This window comes from Carcharodon carcharias, chromosome 15 (genome assembly GCF_017639515.1).
Source record: "Carcharodon carcharias isolate sCarCar2 chromosome 15, sCarCar2.pri, whole genome shotgun sequence".
Classification (NCBI taxonomy): domain Eukaryota; kingdom Metazoa; phylum Chordata; class Chondrichthyes; order Lamniformes; family Lamnidae; genus Carcharodon; species Carcharodon carcharias.
This window is the reverse complement of record NC_054481.1, coordinates 59,108,011-59,130,016: the sequence shown is the minus strand read 5'-3', so window position 1 is coordinate 59,130,016 and position 22,006 is coordinate 59,108,011. Positions and strand designations below refer to the sequence as shown.

Sequence of the window (22,006 nt, the reverse complement as noted above, 5' to 3'; positions counted from 1 at the left end):
TTTCACCAGTGTGGGTTAAGGGTGTAGGCTCACGCAAGTCACAAGCCCCACCCTGCCTTCCTGCTGGGATTGGCTATGGCTGGCTCCATAGCGGCAATAGGCAGGTCCTAATCCTGTGGAATTTTCATGGAGTCGGGCCAGCTTTTAAAGTATTTGTGGTTCATGGCACCTCAGAGGTGTCGTGAACCATTATCTGGATGGGGGAACCTTTTGAAAGGGAAGTTCCAAAGGTCTTACCCACACACCCCCATACCAACCTATGCTCCCCCCCCCCCATGGCCTCTTATAACCTCTGTGCAAAGCTGTGCCCCTCCACCCAAACCCCCATGACCCCTCATACCCTCCATGCCAATCTATTCCGCTTCCAAGCCCAAAAAAATGTTTAAAACTTATTCATTCCTAACTTACCACTTTCTTTAAAAAAAACTCCTTTCACTACATCCCAATAAAAGTGCAATCATCCAGACTCTTTCAATATCAGTAGCAGAAACTGCAAGCACTTAAATCCTCTTCCACCTTGTGTAAAGTATACATTGTACAATTGACAGAATAGATCAGAAAGCCAGAGCTGTCAATCAAAAAAGTTTTCCCTGGTGTGCAGATGTTTCATCACTCAAATGGATGTCTGGGCTCTCAGCCAAGAATGCATAATGAGGCTTGGTTGAGAGCTTAGACATTGATTAGAGTCTTGAAACAGTTGCGCCCCAGGGAAAATATTGCTTGATTAACAGCTCTGGCTCTCTGATGTCTTCAATCAATTGCACAATGTTTATTTACATAAGATAAAGAGGTGCCAAGTGCTTGCAGTTCTTGCAATTGATGCATTAAAGGGTCTGGATGATTGACCCTTTTATTGCACTGTAGTGAAAGGATTTTTTTTAACAAAATGGAAAGTTATGAATGAATGGCTTTTTTAAAGTATTTTTAACACATCCTGTTGTTACTGTAGGGTTCATTGGTTCTATACAGATTTTATGGTGGGTGAATGGGCATGGAAGTGTCATAGATTGGCATAGAGGGTGTGAGGGGCCATGAGGGTCGATGGGGCGGCATGAGGTAGCTGCCCAACAGGGGCATGTGGAGTGTGTGGGAGTGTGAGCTATGAGGGCTAGTGGGCCTTACTGTTTTTATTATAATTGGGACAAAGTCCCAAAGCACCAAGGCAGCCTTAACAGCCTGCCTTGGTACCCGGCAGCCACCATGGCTGTCTCCGAATTCTTTCCAGGGGCGGCAGACCTGACTTGTTATCATCCACCCCCCACCGGAACAAAAACCCCATCTTTGTTGGCACTTTCTGTCAAGGTGGGCCGTGACAAGCTGGTAAATTCCCTGACTTCCACTATCCACCTCGAAGATGAAAACCCAGATCATTATCTCCAACAGACAATCGCTGTTTCCTGGCCATTGATTCCTTCCCCCTCCTTGACCATTGTCTCAGGCCCACAGGTCTATGAAATACTGGTATGCTTGAAATCTACTCTTTTTCTTTCCGTTTACTTTCTCCAAATTATATAGCTAAATAATTCTCCAAAGTCAAAGCTGGAATGCATCAGATGCGCATCTTGTAGATATTTGTGTCAAGTGTTCAAACCACATGTCTCTAATAACTATAAAAATATGAAGCAAGAGGTATTTTCATTCTGGATGCAGATTATCGTTGTCAATCACATCCCAGCTTCTGCCCCTGTATACCTGGCCAGCTGTATCATGTAGATAAATAAATGTAAATGAAGATTTATCTATTTAGTTTTGATTAACTCTTACCATGGTGTATAAGAACTCTACAACTCCACACAAAATAGTACAAATAGCAATTTCAATGGTTTGCTACATTGTTACAAATGTGAGGTTTTATAAGATTATGTTTTAAACTGTCTTTTTAACTTAAGGTCAAATGGAGTAGTGAAGAGGGTAATGTGCCTAACAACAAGTCTAGTGTTCAAACTGCACGTCTCTAATATTCATAAAAATATGAAGTAAGAGGTGTTTTCATTCTGGTTGCAGATCGTCGTTGTCTAAGCATGATTGCCATGGAGACCGGGGGTCAGGGCCATGTTGAAACTTACTGGGAGGAAGGTGTAAAATGTTCACATCTGAAAACAAAGGCCAGAGCAGTTGGGTTACTGTGGACTTTCAGTCTCCCAAGTTTTTGAACAGAAAAGGGAGAGAAGTCTCTCAGACAAAACGCGGGTGTGGTCAGCAGAGAGAAGGCTGCGAGTTCTCTGCGAGCTACCAGGCAGAGTTTGGGAGAATGGATGATCTCTGGTCGTAGAGATGCAATTCATTGCAATCTAAAGACTCTGGAAGGTTTGTCCTAGCAAAGCTGGGAGAAGATGTTGCTGGAGTGGATCTTACTGCTGTTAGTTAGTTTAGAAATTCCCTGAAAATTGAGAAAAGCGCCTTTAGATGGTCACTCGATTTTACAATTTGGCTAAACAGGGAAACGTGAACCCATTGAAAGCTGGGAGTGGCTGTGGACTGTTTCCTTTCAATAGTGTAATCTTGCGGAGAGCTTGTTATAATGTATATGTATGTGGTGTAGGGTTATTTGCCACATTAGAACATTGAAAAGGATTAACGTTTCTGTAGTTTAGAGTGTCAGTTACTTTCTAAGGAACATATAGTCAATGTTGCTTTTAGTTCATTACAGTAAAAGTCTTAAAACCTGAAATCTCATTGTGCAATTCCTTTAAGTCGGTGATTGGGAATTCAAATTTCTTGTTCAAAGTTATTGGTTTCCACATGATCATAACAATATACAATGTGTATGTATATCAGGGAAGGGCATCTCAAATTCACCTTATGATTTGATTTTCTAAAAAGCCTTTGATGAATTAAACTGTCAAATATTATTTTACAAACTAAAATCTGTCTTTCACAAGGATAAACCTTTGGCATGGATTGGTAACTGAGCAAAAGAGCAGAAACAGAAAGTCATTGTAAGAGGAGCTAGGTTGAAATGTGGGAGTAATTGTGTTGGGTGTTGCAGGGTCCTAGCTGAAACCTCACTTGTCTTGTGGAATTACAGTCTTAATTCACAGTAGTTAAATTCAGATGTTAGCAAGCTAACAAGGCACCTTGGACTCAGAGGAGGCAGTCAAGCTCTTACAAGGTGAGCTTTCAAAGTTCATACCTGGTCTGATTGCAAGTAATTCTGAAACAAAAATCACTGAAATTAATTACTGAATATCCAAAAACCTGAAAACTTCCCCCACATATGGGACTTGAATTCTACTTCTGTCCAAGTTGGAAATGCTACCTTACCTTTGGACTTCCTCAACAAGAACTGGATGTTTGCGCGAAGCCAGATGGTGATGTTTCAGCAATTTGGTGATGGCTGAACTCAGACATTGTAGTCTGAGGATGGTGAATAACCACAAATTCAAGGTGGTAATTAGAGCTTGGAGAATAGGGAAGAACCTTCTGGCTCAGTAACACACCAATAATGGCTTCAGCAAATCTACTATTGGGAAGTTTTGAGGAAAAATAAGATACTTTCTCATCTTGTAAATAACTGAGAAGTGGAAGAAAGATTTGGGGACAAGATGAGGGAAGAATGAATAAGCAAGCATAAGAGCATCTTGAACAATAGCATAAATCTACCATAAGAGATATAGCTAAACTGTGTTGAAAATCAACTGTTACTTTCTAGGTCCTTGAATGACTACCATCCAGCAACACTTATTTAATTAAAGTGCAATCCAATTAAATTCACGGATATTTTACCACAAATTCTGATGGGCCATTCACTGAGCTAAATGCATAGATCCTTACCTAAACAGTTCAGTGGTGCACGCAGATATCTTTTATCACAAAGCGCTCAGAATAAATCACTGCAGGCTTGTGAACCTGAGGTGTTGGTAAACCTCAGTGACAGTGCACACTAAGTTCAATCAGTTGTGATACTAACTTCACAACTGAGGTGCACATGGGCTATTTCTTTAGCTTTTCTTTTCATGTCAGAAGGCTTAATCTGTTCATGTCAGGTGACCTTTTTCACTTGCTAATACGGTGTATTGTGTTCTCCGTTGTTTTTTGCAATATAGTGCTTCTTTAGTATATAGTATAGAGGCTGAGAAATCAGCTTCTCTGTTCTGACTGAGGGCTATTACCCTGAATGAAATTAAAATGACTTGTTTTACCTTGAAGGCTAGCTCCACAGTGTCTTGCCAATGTATTAAAATAAATAAAGACAAAGTATCTCTGGCCGTTCCTACTTCTGGTCTGTTTTTCCAAGAAGCCTGTCTTGGCTGTCTGTGCAGTTCTGCCAAGGAGTTTCTGGTTGTCTTTTTCCCTTTCTCAAGATCCTTTTCCTGTAATCTGCTTCTCTAATGAACAGCATCTCTGACTGCCCACACTGCACTTTTGTTTTGAGGAGTCTCTGTGGCTGCTCCCACTCCATATCTCCTGTGTATCTGCCCGGCTACTGCTTCATTTGACAGTAGTCAACATTACAGTGTCTTGCTACCTCATGTATTTATGTGTGTATGCATATGTATATTACTGGAATTTCGCTGACGCTCTTATGTGTTGCTGATACACAGTCCAGGTCTCACTGCAGTACAGGAGTCTGGTGACAGCAACTGCTTTGAACATTAAGATTTTGTTGATTTGCGGAGGTCTTTGTTGTCAAACACTCACTTCCATAGATTTTCCATCAGCAATGCCTCTGCTGCATCCTCCAGATTCAGTGGGAGGACTGTTGAACAAGCAGTAGTGTCCTTCTTGAAGCCAGCGTTCAGGCAAAATTCCTGCAAAATGAACTTCGAAGGACTGGATGGTATGTCCAGATGACTGAAAACAGTCTCCACTGCCAGGTCCTGTTCTCTCAACTCTCAAATGGTCAACAGTCTGGGGAAGACAAAGAAAACACTTCAAACACACACTGAAGCTTTCCTTGAAGCATGGCAGCATTGATCTTAATGACTGGGAGCAGCTTGCTACCAATCGTTCAAAGCGGCAACAACTTGTCCATCAAACTCTATTACCCTTTGAGTCACAATGTCTTAATGATAAGGCAGAGCAGCAGCAAAGAAGGAAAGAAAAGGAAACAATTCCTGAATGCCAGATCCGACTATTGCATGGGACATCCTGCCCATGTGCTCAAAAACGTGTGGATTAAAAATCGGCCTGTTCCAATCACATGAAGATGCATGGCAGAAACTCGTAACCCTGAGTAGATGTCACACTCAAATTGAGGGACAGTTGGTGAAGATGCTGGTTTTTCTTGATTTGAAATTTTAATAGCATTGTTTTGCTTCATTTTTTTTATAGGACTTGCAAACAAAGACACCTGGTTTTATTTTTTCTCTCAGAGGGTAGCAAGTTTTGTTTTTTTATTCATTCACAGGATGAAGGGCATTGTTGGCTGGGCCAGCATTTATTGCCCATCCCTAATTGCCCTTGAGAAGGTGATGGTGAGCTGCCTTCTTGCACCGCTGCAGTCCATGTGGTGTAGGTACACACAAAGTGCTGTTGGGGAGGGAGTTCCAGGATTTTGGCCCAGTGGCAACAAAGAAACAGTGATATATTTCCAATTCAGGATGGTGTGTGGCTTAGAGGGGAACTTCCAGGTGGTGGTGTTCCCATGTGTCTGCTGCCCTTGTCCTTCTAGGTGGTAGCGATCGTGGGTTTGGAAGGTGCTGTCGAAGGAGGCTTGGTGAGTTCCTGCAGTGTATCTTGTGGATGGCACACACCGTTGCCACTGTGCGTCGGTGGTGGAAGGAGCAAATGTTTGTGGATGGGTTGTCAATCAAGCAAGCTGCTTTGTCCTGTGTGGTGTTGAGCTTCTTGAGTGTTGTTGGAGCTACACTCATCCAGGCAAGTGGAGAATATTTCATCACACTCCTGATTGGTGTAAGGTAGATGGTGGGCAGGCTTTGTCAGGAAGTGAGTTACTCATCACAGGATTTCTAGCCTCTGACCTGCTCTTGTAGCCACAGTATTTATATGGCTCGTCCAGTTCATTTTCTGGTCAATGGTAAACCTCAGTATGTTGATAGTGGGAGATTCAGTGATGATAACGCCATTGAATGTCAAAGGGTGAGGGTTAGATTTTCTCTTGTAGGAGATAGCCATTGCCCAGCACTATGTGACACGAATGTTACTTGCCACTTGTCGGCCTAAGCCTGGATATTGTCCAGGTCTTGCTGCATTTGGATATGAACTGTTCCAGTATCTGAAGAGTCACAAATGGTGATGAACATTGTGTAATCATCAGCGAACTCCCCACTTCTGGCCTTATGATGGAAGGAAGGTCATTGGTGAAGCAGCTGAAGATGTTTGGGCCTAGGACACTACCCTGAGGAACTCCTGCAATGATATTCTGGAACTGAGATGATTGACCTCCAACAGCCATAACCATCTTCCTTTGTGCTAGGTATCATTCCAATCAGTGAAGAGCTTTCTCCTAATTCACATTGACTCCAGTTTTACTAGGGCTCCTTGATGTCATACTCGGTCGACTGCTGCATTGATCTCAAGCGCAGTCACTCTCAGCTCGCCTCTGGAATTCAGCTCTTTTGTCCATGTTTGAACCAAGGCTGTAATGAGGTCAGGAGCTGAGTGACCCTGGCAGAACCCAAACTGAGCCTCAGTGAGCAGGTTATTTCTAAGCAAGTGCTACTTGATAGCACTGTTGATGACCCCTTCCATCACTTTGGAACTCTCTTCCTCAAAAGGCAGTGGAAGCAGTCTTTCAATATTTTTAAGGCAGAAGTAGATAGATTCTTGTTAAGCAAGGAGGCGAAAAATTATCAGGGGTAAGTGGGAAAGTGGTGTTGAGGTTGAGAATGTGGAGTTCAGGTTGCAATCAAATCAGCCATGATCTTACTGAATGGCGGAACAGGCTCAAGGGGCCAAGTGGCCTACTCCTCTTAATTCATACCTTCATATGTTCATATGTACATTGTGCAGTAAACAATCATTCACAGAAGCAGAATCTACAGATTGCAAGGGCAGATTGGTTAAAAATAGGGTGGCACAGTTTTTCAGTTGTCAAAGACAATAATCTTTTCAAGAAGCCCTGCTATAGTTGTTCCTACCTGTCCAATTTACTGCAGAAATAAGACTTCTGGTTGGAGGATGGGAAATAATTAGACCAGCATGCACAGATGCAAAGTCAGTCCCATTTTAAAGTTATATATTCTATCATTTTTGTTTCAATTATAAATTTCTATGTGCACATTTATCATGGAAACTGCTTATGTAAACTTAGCATACTTCATATAAAATAACCCTTGTGCTAGCAGATAGTTATACTGCATTACCTTTATTCGGTGAGGATGTAACTGGGGAAGCAATAAAGAGGCAGTCTCTTTAGGAAAACAGCAAAATGAAGACAATTTCAGTAGGAGGTTGAGTTTGTAAGAGGAAAGGTTGCAGTCAGTTCCAAGAAACCAGCAAAGAACAACATATGATTTGTGATGATGAGAATGGAGAATGAAAAAGTGTGCTAAGTAGATGTGAAAGGAGAAGCTTGACGCCTTGAGTGGAGGAGTTGCAGAGAATAGGACAACAGACAGGTAGTAGTGGCAGCAAAGCAGGACATAACAGAAACGCAAATAAACTTTAAGTTAACAAAACAGCAGATAGAGCTTGGAACAGCAACAGTGCCACATAGCATTTAGAAGACAGAAAAACGTGTAAAATAGTAAGTAGATGTACCCTACAATCTGTTATGTTAAAAGTAATACCCAGATGTGATCAGCATGATGGAAGTAGCATTACACAAATTATTTACATATTTATTAAAAACACTGCATCGGCAGTGTACTATTTGTTCACCACTGTTGCTTCATGCTAACTGGGGCAGTGTGTGCTCAGTACAAATGTTTGGTTTGTGGCCCCTCCATTAAATAGGCACTGATATCAAATACTTATCCCTGGATCTGCAGGCAGCACTTAACTGTAATTGGTACCTTTCCTCATTTTAACTTGAACTCTTTTTTTTAATCATTCAAAGTGACAAGTGAATTTTGGAAGTATACTAAACTTTTCATTGTCACTTGTGTTTTGTTCATGATTAGAAAAAGTAAACATTCTTATTATTGACATTTATTGGACAGAGGAGAAGACTGATGGCTAAAGACACATATATACTGAGGGAAACGCAGACAATGAGAGAAACCTCCAGAAACCAAAAGACCAAAATTAAAATTTGAAGCGATTTCTTAGAAAGTTATTCTGGATGATCTAGAATGCCCCCTCCCATGCTGCACTCTTTGATCATCCTGATGGTACCAGGAATCCACCTGTCAACCCAACCTGAAATCCCTCCCATAAACATGCCAAACCAAAAGATCCTTCTCATTTCATCAAACCCCAACAACTCCACAATCTCCATGCCGTTGCTATTCTAGGATTTGCACCAGTTCCAGAAAATCACAGACTGCTTTCCATAAAGCCAAACCCACATCCTACCCATTATTGTTGGATACCAGGGGCTAAAAATTGAATTTCCTGGATTTTTGGGCATGAGGGGTCACAATTCGTGACCTACCCATGCTCATGCAGATCGAGGTGGACACCATACAATCTTTGTACACCCATCTCATCTGCATGATTGTAGCATTGGCATGACTGACTCTCATATTGCTGTTTATTCCTCCAAGCTGCTGCAGCCTCTGCACATAGCAGCGGAGGCTGGCAGTGCTTGTTGATCACAGCCAGCCTGCTCTTAAAGGTAGGCTGTATCTTAAGGAGAAGCTGCACAAAATGATTGCTGCATTGTAAGTTCTTGCAAAGTGGATACCAAGGTAGACACCAGAGTGACGACACTGAAACTATTAATGGCTCAGGTGGGCAGGAGGAGAGGCACCATTGGGTCCAGGAGGCTCTGAAGGACCATCCTCAGAAGAGAACGAGAATAGATGGCTAGGGAGGTCAACTCCTAGAGCCTGGACCTAAGAACCTGGCAGCAATCCCACAAGAAATCTAATGATCTCACCTCATCAAGGTAGTCAAGGTCAATGAATGAATCTTCACTTGACATTTCCTACCAACCACAACACTAGTCTGTTTCACTACATCACAACCCATCATTCAGCCATCAGCACTCCCTAGCATTCAGGACTTGCATCTAACATCCAGTTGCCCCATCTCACTCCCTTGCACACCTTCCATTGCTGCCAGAATCCCAATCATCTTTTGCTGCCTCCACATACCTGCAGCTATTCAGCAATGTCTTGTACATCATCCTAACACAATGCTGCACAGCTCTCTCTCTTGCAGGAATAGGTGGCACACGATGAAAGGGAGTAGACAAGAACTAATAGGGGACAAGGATGCCTGCATCTCCTGAGCCCTACAAAAGAAATGGATGTTTGCATTATGGGGTTGGCTGCCATGGAGCCCATGGCATCCACGGTCATTGAGAAAATTGAGGATCATGGCATGTCATATGCCCCTTATGCCTCTTTGCATCTCCCAGCCACCCTCCTCCTGGTATGATAAGCAAACTGCAAATGGTATGGCCATGGACCTGTTGCTTCTCACCCCATCCCAATATCCTCACCCCAGCCTTCCCTTTCTAAGTTCCTGCTTTCGTACAACCAAGAACTGCTGCCTGCCAAATGATAGCAACCTTAGGATGAGGTGAGAGAGCATTAGCATAGCACTGATGAAGAAGCCCTGTCACTTGATCTGGCACTTGCAGGCTCCAGCTTAAATATTGGAACTGCATGTACTTTGGAGGCTCGTAAAGATTTGGGACCAGCGTCTGGTTTGTCATCCAGGTAAGAATGGCCTGTAGCCAGATCAGGGGCAAAGGATGACTCATCTGCCAGAAGGTGAAATGGCAGATGAGTTCTGTGAAGCGGACTTGGATGACAATCTTGATGGAGTGGCATAAAGTAGAGAAGTTCTGGGCACGTATGCTAACGCTGGGTACATTGCTGGTTTGCCAGATAGTTTCCTGTCACTGTCAGAGAGGACGGAGGAACCCAGCTCCCAATTTGGCAATTGCAACAACAACAACTTTTTTTTAGCACCTTTATTGTAATGATTGTCCCAAGGCACTTCACCGGAGCAGTATAAAACAAACTTTAACCCTGAGCCACATAAGGAAATATTGGGCCAGATGACCAAACGTTTAGTCAAAAAGGTAGGTTTTAAGGAGCCTCTTAAAAGAGGAAAGTGATGTAGAAAGGTGGAAAGGTGTAGGGAAGGGTTTCCAGAGCTTGGGGCTTAAGCAACTGAAGGCACAGCCACTAATAGTGCCGCAATTATAATTGGGGATGCACAAGAGACCAGAATTTGAGGAACGAGGATATTTCTGGTGGTTGTAGGGTTGGAGAAGATTACAGAGATAGGGGCATGGCCAAGGAGGAATTTGAAAACAAGGGATGAGAATTTTAAACTGAAGATCTTGCTTGACCGAGAGCTTATGTAAGTAGGCTGACCAAAGCCAAATCCAGAATCTGGATAAACATCCCTTTTGGAATCATTGTGGAGAAGGAAGGTCACATGACCCAAGCCTCTGGCCTTCTGGACAGTTTAGTATTATATCTTTGGTTTTTGCAGAGAGTTTGCTGTTTAACATCCAACTGGTAAAACACAAAGAAGCAGGCTCCTCCAGACAGAACAACCTATCCATCTACAACAACAAAAACAAAAATACCTGGAAAAACTCAGCAGGTCTGACAGCATCTGCGAAGAGGAACACAGTTAACGTTTCGAGTCCGTATGACTCTTCAACAGAACCTATCCATCTAACCTGACTCTGCTGGAAGATTCTGTACCATTGCCTGCAGAACCGATTCATTTGTGTATGCCTACCTCATCTTGCAGCATTAGCTCCAATAGTAAAGTGAATCCTACAATGCTGTTATTCAGCCAGCTGAACTCGAACACTTAGGTGAAAGAATTCCTCTTGGACTCTGAATTTAGGCTCTGGAACTCATGTGAACCAATATGCATTTTTTTGTGGGCCTTGTATGATAAAACTTCTTTCTCTATCCCTCCCTTTACTGTGTGAATGTGCAGAGTGGGATGTAGCAGGCGCTCCTTTTTGTGGGTTTTGAATGTGTAAAATAAACTAACTCCTGAGTTAGTCCCAACTTGAGTTTGCTGTGGATTATTAATAAAGTTGGATCACAAATCCCGAGTAGTTGGTAAAAATCGCTACCACTTATTCTTTGAAAACTTATTCAAACACCTTCTGCTTACGGACTTTTGGTAAGAGGAAATCAGTGCAATTTAAACTGTCTCTCCTGTCCGTAACAGAAATTGGGGGTTCGTCCGGGATGACCCATTCGAACCACAAGTTGATCAAATGAGCCGAATTTGATGTAAAAGAACCAATTGGAAGCCAAGAAGAAAAAATCCAGTGGCTGGTACGATTTTTTTTTGAAACACAGGAAACTACCGCACTAAATTCCTTTCCCCTAACAGTAAGAAAAATCAGCAACTTTCGATGCATTGATGTGGGTAAAGCAAAGCAACTTAAATGGCAAAACATTAACATCCCTAATCACAGAGCAACTGAAAGCTGTAGCTAGGGCGGTACAATTGAAACTAGTCAGTAAGGTGAAACAGAGTGAACCAATCCAGATGCTAGCAGAGCATTTCAACCCCACATATCAAACAGAGCAGGTGGATGAGGAATTCAACCCTGATCCTGAATCCCTTCCCCTAGCCAAATTCGAGACTGAAAAACTCAGGATACAGCTAGAATTTTGGTAGAGATAGAGAAAGAAGCTTAGGAAAGGAAAAGAGAACGAGAAAGGGAGAGAGAAGAATTCCAGCTCCGAAAATTGAAAATGGAGTTAGCAGCTCAAAGAGAAAGAGAGACCAGACAGCTGGAAGCTGCAAGGGAAAATCTCTCTCGACTCGATAGCATCCCCTATCTCCCTAACGTCGAATCACTCTGAGGCCCTTAAGTACGCCAGATTCATTCCCAAATTTGAAAAGGGTGACGTGGCGTCATTTTTCGCCACTTTTGGAAAAAAATAGCAAGACAGTTAAAATGGCCGTCAGATATCTGGGCATTTTTAATTCAAGGGTGGCTGTCAGGGAGAGCCCAACAGGTCTACTGCATGCTGACTCCTGATGTGTCCACTAATTATGAACAGACCAAGGCTGCCATCCTCAGTGCCTATGAGCTAGTCCTGGAGGCATATCGCTAGCAATTCCAGAATGCTCATAAGAAACCTATTCAAACCTATATAGAACAGCTGAAGCAAATTGAGATCGACTGTTGGGCCCATTCTTTAAAAATCCAGCGCATCTATGAGGGATTATGCAACTTGATATTGTTAGAGGAATTCAAAAACTGCTTACCCTCCAAACTACAGATATACTTGCAGGAGCAGAGAATCCTCACTGCCAGGGATGCAGCTGTCACAGTAGACAGCTATGACCTCACCCATAGACCTGGAAACTCAGGCAGACCTTTCCAAACCATCCCCATTTCCAAACCACTCTCATGATCATTGGAAAGAAAAGAAGGATGGCATGGATAGGATAGGCCCTCCACCCAGAAAGGAAAATCCAAATGAAGGTGCAAGAAGTCCTCTTGCAGCCCAAAAGGAAAACCTCAATGGGTAGTGCAGCAGAACAGGCAGGGACCTTTGGAGAGCATGGCACTATGTTAGGCCGAGCTGGACAAACTCTCAGAGAGCTTTCAGAATTTTTTTCCTTTCAGGAACTGTGTCCCTGTACCCCACTACCCATCCCAGAATGTAAGTCCGTTGTACTGCTCTGGGACACAGGTGTCACTCAGTCCTTAATGTTGAGGGGAAACATAAGCACCCCCTGCCACCCCCGCGAATCCTTCAGACTTCAATCTTCTTCAATATTTAATTGGAAGCAATTTCTGCTCATCCAGTACTGAATGTCAGATAAGTAGTCTGATATTTACGTGGAGGAGTTGAGAGATGCAGTGGTGAGGTAGAGCTGGGTTATGCCAACGTACATGTGAAAACTAACCCTGTGCTTTTAGATGATGTTGCCGAGGGTAACCTGTACATAAGAAATAGGAGGGGACCAAGAATAAATCCTTGGGGACACCAGAGGAAATGGTGCCGTAGTAGGAAAAGATATGATTGCAAGTGATTCTCAGGCTACGATTGGATAGATAAGAATGGAACCATGTAAGAGCATGTCACAGCCAAAGGGCAGAGGGGATGGCGCAGAGCTTGCTCTCTCCGCAGCTTCCACTCTATCTCCCTGCCATGCTGCAAACCCAGAAACACTGCTACTGGTATCCCCAAACCTGTTGCAGTCTTTGAACAGGTTACCTAATCCACTGCCCAACTCCACCCACCATCCCCTCACTCCAGCAAGGATATGGCAACACTGGAAAATTCAGGAACTCACCAAAACACCTCCATAAATAGTCCAGACTACTTGCAGAAACTTTGCAATAGGAAAAGTTCTAAAAATAACTTTACCTGCAATATGGGTGCCTGGCACTTTAAGAAATGCTATTGTAGGTCCCACCTTGCAACTTAATGCTTCTCGTTTGCAGAGTGATTTAGGAATACATTGTTTGCATGCTGTCTTTCCGAATTAGAAATCCGGGCATCATGGTTAAACTGGTTGAACTGTGTGACGTCAGGATAGGTCCATTCTCAGCCTTCTGGCACACCCTTCTACTACTAGAACACCACACAGGATGTGGTAGGGGTAGGGGTGGCATGTGAGAGTGGCACAACACCACTGCAAGTGACACTACATGAGGCAATTTTTCACCCCGGATCCTCAACTCCAACTGGCACATCTTGCATATCATTTGGCTGTGCACTTGGAGCTTTTAAAACTGGTCAAGGATAAAAATTAAATGTATAGTAAGGGAATATATGAAAAAAGCAATCATTTATAGGCTAGAATTTTGACCTTGATGAGCAGGCGGGCTCTGCTGCCGAAACGGGGCTGGCAGCCATTTTGAGTGGGCCGGCCACCATTTTGAGTGGGCGGGCCAATTAAGGCCCGACCAGTGGCCTGCCCGACAGGAAGTGCTATGCGCTTCCTGTTGCGGGGGTGGGGGGGTGAGGGATTCCCCATCTGTCAAAGTGTGCTCTTTTGCGCATGTTCGCACTAAGTGCTGTCTCAGGGAGAGTGCTGAATGTTTAAAAAACTTTAAAAATAGAGAAAGAAAAACTTTATTAACATGTCCCCCTCATGTGACACTGTCCACAAGATGAGACATGTTAATAAATATGAGTGAAACTTTAATAAACTTTTTAAAAGCAGAGATGAAACTTCATCCCGCCAGTACATGAGGTTTTATCTTTTTTCAGGAGCCATTGGCCATTGACAGGTTGGTGGGCAAACAGCTGTTTTTGCTGTCCGCCTGCCTTCCTAAAAATTTAAATGGACCGGGATAACGTCAGGGGTTCCTCCCAATGTCATCCCGTGTCATTTTCCTGTCGGCGAGCGGGCCCCGCCCCCAGATCACCAACGGGAAAATTCTGGTTACAGTTTCAATTGAATAATATTCAGAATCATTGAATTTGATATCCAAAGCATCTATAAAAATCCAAGAATACATTTTAAAACATGGAGCTTAGATTGTTCCATCACCATAATTCAGTGCCCTGAAGTTAGCCCCCTCAAATATTTTCACACGATCCACTCTTGGACGGCCAACCTCCAGCTTTTGTTTTATAACTTAGCAAAGTGACCATTCTTCATTCATGAACCTAAAAGGAAAATGTTTCAATTTCCTTATGATACCAAGGTTGCCAAAATATATGTGAGAACTCTAACACAGTGAACACAATTGGGGTTGTGCGGGAGTGAATGTGAGCAGGCGGGTTCCCGATTGTTGCACCGGCATTTTACATGGGTGGGCCAATTAAGGCCGCCAGGAAGCGCTACGCACTCCCTGTGCAGGCGGGGGGTGGGGGGGGGGGATTCCCTGAGCCGGGCGTGTATGCATGTGCGTGAAAGAGCGCACAGATCTTCCTGAGGCAAAGTGCTGCCTCAGGGAGATCGGCTCAGGTTTGAAAGTTTCAATAAAGAAGGGGAAAAAAATTACTGACATGTCCACTCATGCCATTGTCACATGAGCTGGGACATGTCAATTTCTTTTATTTAAACATTTTATAAAAATTTTAATACCCTTATGAAACCTCATCCCGCCCATGGATGAGGTTTCATGCTTTTTCAGAAGCCCCCTTAAGGTTGGACGGGCAGGTCCATTAATGATGTTATTTACTTTTTTAATGGCCTTAATAGGCTTTTAACAGATTGCCGAGCACGCGGCGGGGTGACGTCGGGATGCACGCCTGACCTCACCCCATGTCATTATACGTGTCAGTGAGCGGGCACCATCCCCCACTCGCCGAACAAAAGATTCTGCCCAATTTTACTTCCTGCTGACTTTGTTTCAGTATTCTATGACACTTTTTATTTTGTAAACCAGGATATTGTGGATACTATTAGCTAAAATAAAAACAGAAAAAGCTGGAAATCTGTAGCAAGTCCATTAACATCTGAAAGAGAGAAGACATTTCAGATATAGAACCAGACTAAAGAACTTCAAACCAAATTAAAAGAGTTTGCTAACAATAAATCAGAGTAGAAAGCATGGATCATGAGCTCAGTCTTTGCAGGAGCTCCGATAGTGTTAGTATCTTTTTGATGGTTCAAGATTCCTGAGGGAGAGTAATAACATCAAGTAAAATATGTAATAAATCTAAAAGTCCTCCCTGAAGGCAATCAATCACTCTTAGTTGTTAATCTAAATTGAGCTGGAAAATAGGATGGGTTCTCAGTAAACATCTGTTCACAACTAAAAATGGACTTTCAAACCTCAATTCAGTAACTTTGAATTACTTTGGCAAGGGCTACTCTACACTGTGCAATTTGCACTATCCAATTTTTTTTTGCAAAATTATCTTAAGATAGATTAGATATGGGAGTAAGCTACTGGTCATTAATGTAGAACATACATTTCAGTAAGGAAAAATATTTTCATTTGTATTGCATCATTTATTACATCAGGCCAAACTACAAAAGACTCAACTTCTTTAAAAAAAAGAGGAGACAATTATTGCTGTAGACCATCACCTTTATAACCATTCCATCTTCTCTAATTCTGAAATTAAAACAGAAAATGCTGGAAAAGCCCTGCAAGACTGGCAGCATCTGTGGAGAGAGAAACAGTTAATGTATGACTCTTTTTCAGAGCTGAAGAGAGGTAGAAATGTAATGGGTTTTAAACTGTTGAAGAGGTGGAGCAAAATAGAAGGTCAGAGATAGGTGGCAACTCAGGAGAGATTTGACAAAGGTGTCATGGACACAAGACAAAGGGAGTGGTAATGATAGTGTTAAAGACTAAGGTAGGTGCTCATAGTGGCATAAAGGTCAGACAGCAGAATGTGTGAATAGCAGAACAAGGATCAGCATTCTCTGAGAGCAAAACATAAGAACAAGTCACAGACTGACCCTGTGGGGGAAGAAGGTTGGGAAACAAAATATCAAAATGGAGGACAGAGTTCATGGTCTAAAGTTGTTGAACTCGATGTTAAGCCCAGAAGGCTGTAAAGTGCCTAATTGGAAGATGAGGTGCTGTTCCGCTAGTTTGCGTTGGGCTTCGCTGGAACATTGTATCAGGCCCATCAGAAATGTGGGCATGAGAGCAAGATGGTTAATTGAAATGGCAAGAGACAAGAAGGCCGGGGCCATGCTTGCAGACTGAGTGAAGGTGTTCCACAAAGTGGTAACCCAGTCTGCATTTAGTCCCCACCAATGTAGAGGAGAACGCATTGTGAGTAGTCTTATTCTGATTCTCTAATTCTGAATTCAGTTCCAGTCAGACAGCAACCCTTTAGTTTGCCTTCAATTAGCTGTTCTTGATTCTTTCTATATGAGTCTTAGGTTTATCTACTTATGGAGAAACTTGTAGCACTTGCTGTGTGAGTCTTTGGCATGGAAACCATCTAATAAGGTTCTTGCAGTGAAAAAGAATTCTGAAATCTCAAGAATAGAAGCAAAATACTACAGAAGTTGGAACTACTCAGCAGCTGAAATAAAAATGCTGGAAATACTCAGCAGATCTGGTAGCATCTGGAGAGAAAACGAAGTTGACATTTCAGGTTGATGACCTTTTATCAGAGAAGGATCATTGACCTGAAACCTCTGATGAAAGGTTATTGACCTGAAAGGTTAATTTTGTTTCTGTCCCTATGGATGCTTCCTGACCTGCTTAGTATTTCCAGCATTCTCTGTTGTTACATCTGCAAACTTAAAACTGCGCATAATGTTAAAAATTAGAAATAAAAATCTGAAGCAAGCTTTCTAACTATCAACTGCTTATCATAGTGTTACAGGCAGTGTGATCATGCCCTATGCTGCCTCAGTGCAAAATGCACCGTCCCTTAAAGGGTAGGAGCAGACTTGTGAACATTAGCCTCAAGTTGGACAGATGTAATTTTCTCCATTTATACTTCTGTACCCATAGTCAGCTTCAGTCAGGAGTAAAACTGAAATGCCCGAATAAAAAAACAGTTATGCTAGTCCATTTTTTTTTTTTGCATTTTCTGGCATGTTGCACACCTGCAAGCGCAAAAGAAAATGATTGAAGTTAGTAGTCATGCAGGACAACTTTGTGTTTCAGTTCCAGAATGGCTTATTGCTTATGATACTGCCTCACTGTGCTAAACACAAAGGCATCAGTACTACATCACAAATAATCATTCTTGTTCATTTTCAGGTAGAGAAAGGATGACACCAAGATCGGATGTGGGATCGTTTTGGACTTCAGGCAGAAAGAATAATGACATAAGGGAAAAGGTAGCTGTCTCTTTAAATCATAAATTACAATTTTAATTAACAATAGGGAAAATGACCTTAATCTATCTCCTGACAATGGATTAGAAATGTAATTGCAATGGGGATGTGTGATTTTGGGGGCAACTGAATTATAGATGTGTCCAGCTTACTTTGAATCCCAAATGGTTAACCTGGATTGATGATGATTGGAGGATCAAGAAAAAGCAGTTGTGATGTGAAATACCACATCTGCTTTAATATCGTGTGTTGCTCTGGTCATTCAGCTCTGGAACCTGTGAATCAAGCAATGTTTACTGCTGTACCCGAATTCTATTAGTGAAGTTATGGAGAAGCCATTAACATTCAGGGGAGCAGTCCAACAAAGAAATCTACCTCCTTTCAACTTTTTGAAAGCAATCTCTGTCTCAGCCTCTCTTGTAATGTGTGGTTGTGGCATCAAGATCCATTACCTTCGCCAGTGTTTTCCTGCATGTGCCACCATATCTATTCCCACTCAGCGGCTCTTCATATCCTTTTATGTCTTTCTTTCTCAGGAAGCTAAATAATTCTCTTTTTAAAAATATTCATGGACTCTGCTTCAACAATTTGTGGCAGAGAATTCATCATTCTAACCATTGCCTTTGTGTAACTTCCCCTTTGATTTGTGGTCTCTTACCATCTAGATACAAAATCAAGGGTTCTGTTTGCCTTTTCTAGGAATTATCTACTGGGGCTTCCACAATTAATGACAGCATTTGCAAACCCAGGCCCCTCTGCTTCTTCACTGCATTTAAAATTTTACTTTAAGATGTACTTCTGGGAAAGATTTTAATTTTAACTAGCAGATTTCAGCTATGTGGCACCATGGCAACTTTAACCAAAATTGAAGGGAAACAACTGCTGGCCTCCACACCACTGGGCAGCTATTGGCTGCCCACCTGCACGCAGGAAAGTATTGGAAAGAAGCTTTCGGAGTGTGGTTTTCTCCTGCCTCACAAAGCAAAGTAAAACATTTTACATTTAGGGGCTCTCCAGCTCCCCAGTCCTCTTCATGCTGGCTTCACCGTGGCGACATCCCCACTCGTTAAAGTTAAAATTGCTGCCTGGGACCCACAGGCCAGAATCTTCAGGTCAGCATGCGGGGCAGGTGTGCGTCCCGACATCACCGCGCATCATTCCGATTTTCAGTTTGGTGGGCGCGCACCGGAGTCAGCCCACCAAACTGTCAAAGGCCTATTAAGGCCAATTAAAACTAATTAAAATACTTAACGGAGCTGTCCTTCTAACCTTAAGGTTGGTGGGCAGGCGAAGAGCCCTGGTGGCTTTTGCATTTATCATGAAACCTCATCCACGGGCGGGATGAGATTTCATGAAATGTTTATGAATTGAATAAAAAATGTTATTAAAGTTCATTAACATGTGCCAGCTCACATGACACTGTCACATGAGGGACATGTCTTAAACATTTTTATTTTCTTTATTAAAATTTTTGATAATCAAACTAATCTCCCTGAGGCAGCTCTGTGCTCCGTGCCTGCCTGCGCCCACTCCCGCTCAACCCCCTGACGGGGAGAAAATTCTCCCCATAATGTTATCAGAACAGATTAACATATGTGAATTAAAATGTGGCAGGCAGGGCTCAGGTGGGCAGATTAACCGCCTGTCCAGAAACATTCATTAAAATTGGAAATGGAGGATCCCAATTGCATTTCAACATGTGAGGAATTTTAAATGCTCACATACCTGGTTTTTGCCAGTTAAGCATGTTGAAAATCATCCCCTTACAATAGGTATTTCTTTTTACACTGAACTCCATGTGTCCATCTTGCTTCCCAACCATGTCTCCTCCAGTTTTTCATAGTACTTGTCACAATTTGTCATGGTACGCAACCTGCTGCACCAGCATATTTTGATATTGTTCCCCTAATTCTCAAGCCCAAATGTATTTATATATGTTCGTAATAAATAATAATATCCCCAACAAACAACCCTATGCAACATCACATTATTGCTGTCAAAAAAAAACTTCCCTTTACACCACCTCTTTTGATTTCAATGCTACAATCGTCTCCATCCATGGATATATTTCCCCTTAAGCACATGTGCTATATCTTTTGCCATAAGTCTCCTATATGGTATCCTATCAAATAATTTTTGCAAGCCCACAAAATACAAAACAAAATACTGTAGATGCTGGTAATCTGAAATAAAAATGGAAAGTGCTGGAAAGGTTTCAGTGGAGCATAAATGCTGATATGAACAGGTTGGACCAAATGGCATGTTTCTGTGCTGTATATTCTATGAAATCATTGGCAGATCAAGCATCATTTGCAAAATTAACAATTTAGAATTAACAAGAAACAGAATTAACAATTTAGGTTGATTACCTTTAATCAGAACCTATTTATTTGTGATGCCAGTTCTGATACAAGATAATCAATCTGAAACTTTAACTCTGTTTCTCCTTCCGTAGATGCTGTCTCAACTGATGGATATTTCCAGCATTTTCAGTTTTTATCCCACTTTATCTTTTATGTGTCCTCTCTGGTAATTTCTTTAAATCATTCCATAAGGTCTCTGACCAACAGCTGAAGTAAGACTAATTGGTTGGTATAAAATTTACTAGCTATCCTGTCTCCATTTTTGTAGCGAGGTATGACCTCGCAGTCCTTTCACACAATGCGTAGACATATTCGCCAACATTTAAAAATACCAGTCATGCATACCCATCACAGTTCAGAGTTACAGAAGTATTTAAAAAGGGACTATCATTTAATATTGATTTCAAAATCACAGGTGTGATAGAGAGACATGCTCTTTTGAAATTTGCTATATAACCATTTCAAATGGGATTTCCAGGGTTAAAATGTTAACATTTATATTCCATTATTCTGGTAGCTAGTACTTTAAAGGGCAATCCAATCTTCAGTGACAACACTGATCTGTCACTATTGTGGATTATGCCATAATTATCCTTATCTCACAGGTTATTCAATTATTTTTAATTGAGGTTTTTCTGTGAAGATTTTAGTTTAACAGGTACATTAAAAATACATGCTTCAAAATGTACCTATTGATTATTTTGTCTTTTATATGCTATCCTTAAAGTTTTTGCTTCATTAAGACCTCAGTCTAACTCCCAAGTTAGAGAGAACCCCAAACCACATCAAGTTTGTACATTCAGCAGAATTTTTCAATATGCAATTTATGTCTGCCCCTTCACTGTAAAAAGTTCTGAGAATTTTCTTGCTTTTTCTAAAAGAATTTGAAAGTAATTGGAGATTGAAGTCTCAGATTTATTGCAGGCATGTGATCACATCTATATGATATATTATATTTATAGAGATGTTGTTGAGGGAGGGGCAGGATTGGCAGCTCAGCATTCCGGGATATAGAATCTTTAGGCGAGACAGGGGAGGGGGTAAAAGAGGAGGAGGCATTGCATTATTATTTAAGGAGTCAATTACTGCAGTAAGGAGAGATGATATCTTAGAGGGGGCATCGAATGAAGCTTTGTGGATAGAGCATAGGAATAAAAAAGGGGTAGCCACATTGTTAGGTGTTTATTATAGACCCCCAGATAGTCAGCGGGAAATTGAGGAGCAGGTATGTGCACAATTTGTAGAGGTGTGTAAAAACAATAACAACAGGGTAATTATATTAGGTGATTTCAACATTCCCAACATTAATTGGGATAGCCATAGTATTAAGAGCTTGGATGGAATGGACTTCTTGAAATGTGTACAGGAGAACTTTTTAGATCAATATGTAGAGGGTCCAACAAGGGACGGCGCATTGCTGGACCTAATTCTGGGGAACGAAGCTGGACAGGTGGCTGAGGTGCTGGTGGGGGAGCATTTTCGTGATAGCAACCACAACATGGTACAATTTAAGCTTGTTATGGACAAAGAAATAGACAAGTTGCAAAAAGTTGTTTTGGATTGGGGGAGAACGGATTTTAGTAAAATAAGGCAGGATCTGGCCAAGGTAGACTGAGAACAGCTACTTGTGGGGAAATCTACAGAAGAGCAGTGGGGGTGTGTTCAAAAAGGAAATGGGGAGGGTACAGGCTCAACATGTTCCTTCTAAGGTGATAGGAAGAAGTAACAAGCCCAGAGAACCATGGATGACCAGAGATATTCAGGAAATGATGAGAAGGAAAAGAGAGGCTTTTAGGAGGTGCAAGGGGAGCAAATCAATGGAGGCATTAGTGGAGTACAGAAAGTGCAGGGTGGAGCTTAAGAAAGCAATTAGGAGAGCAAAGAGGGGATATGAGAAAGCTCTGGCT

General features: G+C 42.0%; 1 protein-coding gene across 4 annotated transcripts in view; it reads left to right on the top strand.

Annotated features, from left to right (window-relative positions):
* Positions 1-22,006, top strand: part of LOC121288094 (probable helicase with zinc finger domain) — a 471,833-nt gene that overhangs the window by 345,412 nt on the left and 104,415 nt on the right. For all 4 annotated transcript variants that reach the window (XM_041206411.1, XM_041206410.1, XM_041206412.1 and 1 more), the window contains one exon: positions 17,660-17,739. In XM_041206411.1, the coding sequence (XP_041062345.1) occupies positions 17,660-17,739 (80 nt within the window). The remainder of the gene's footprint in view (positions 1-17,659; positions 17,740-22,006) is intronic.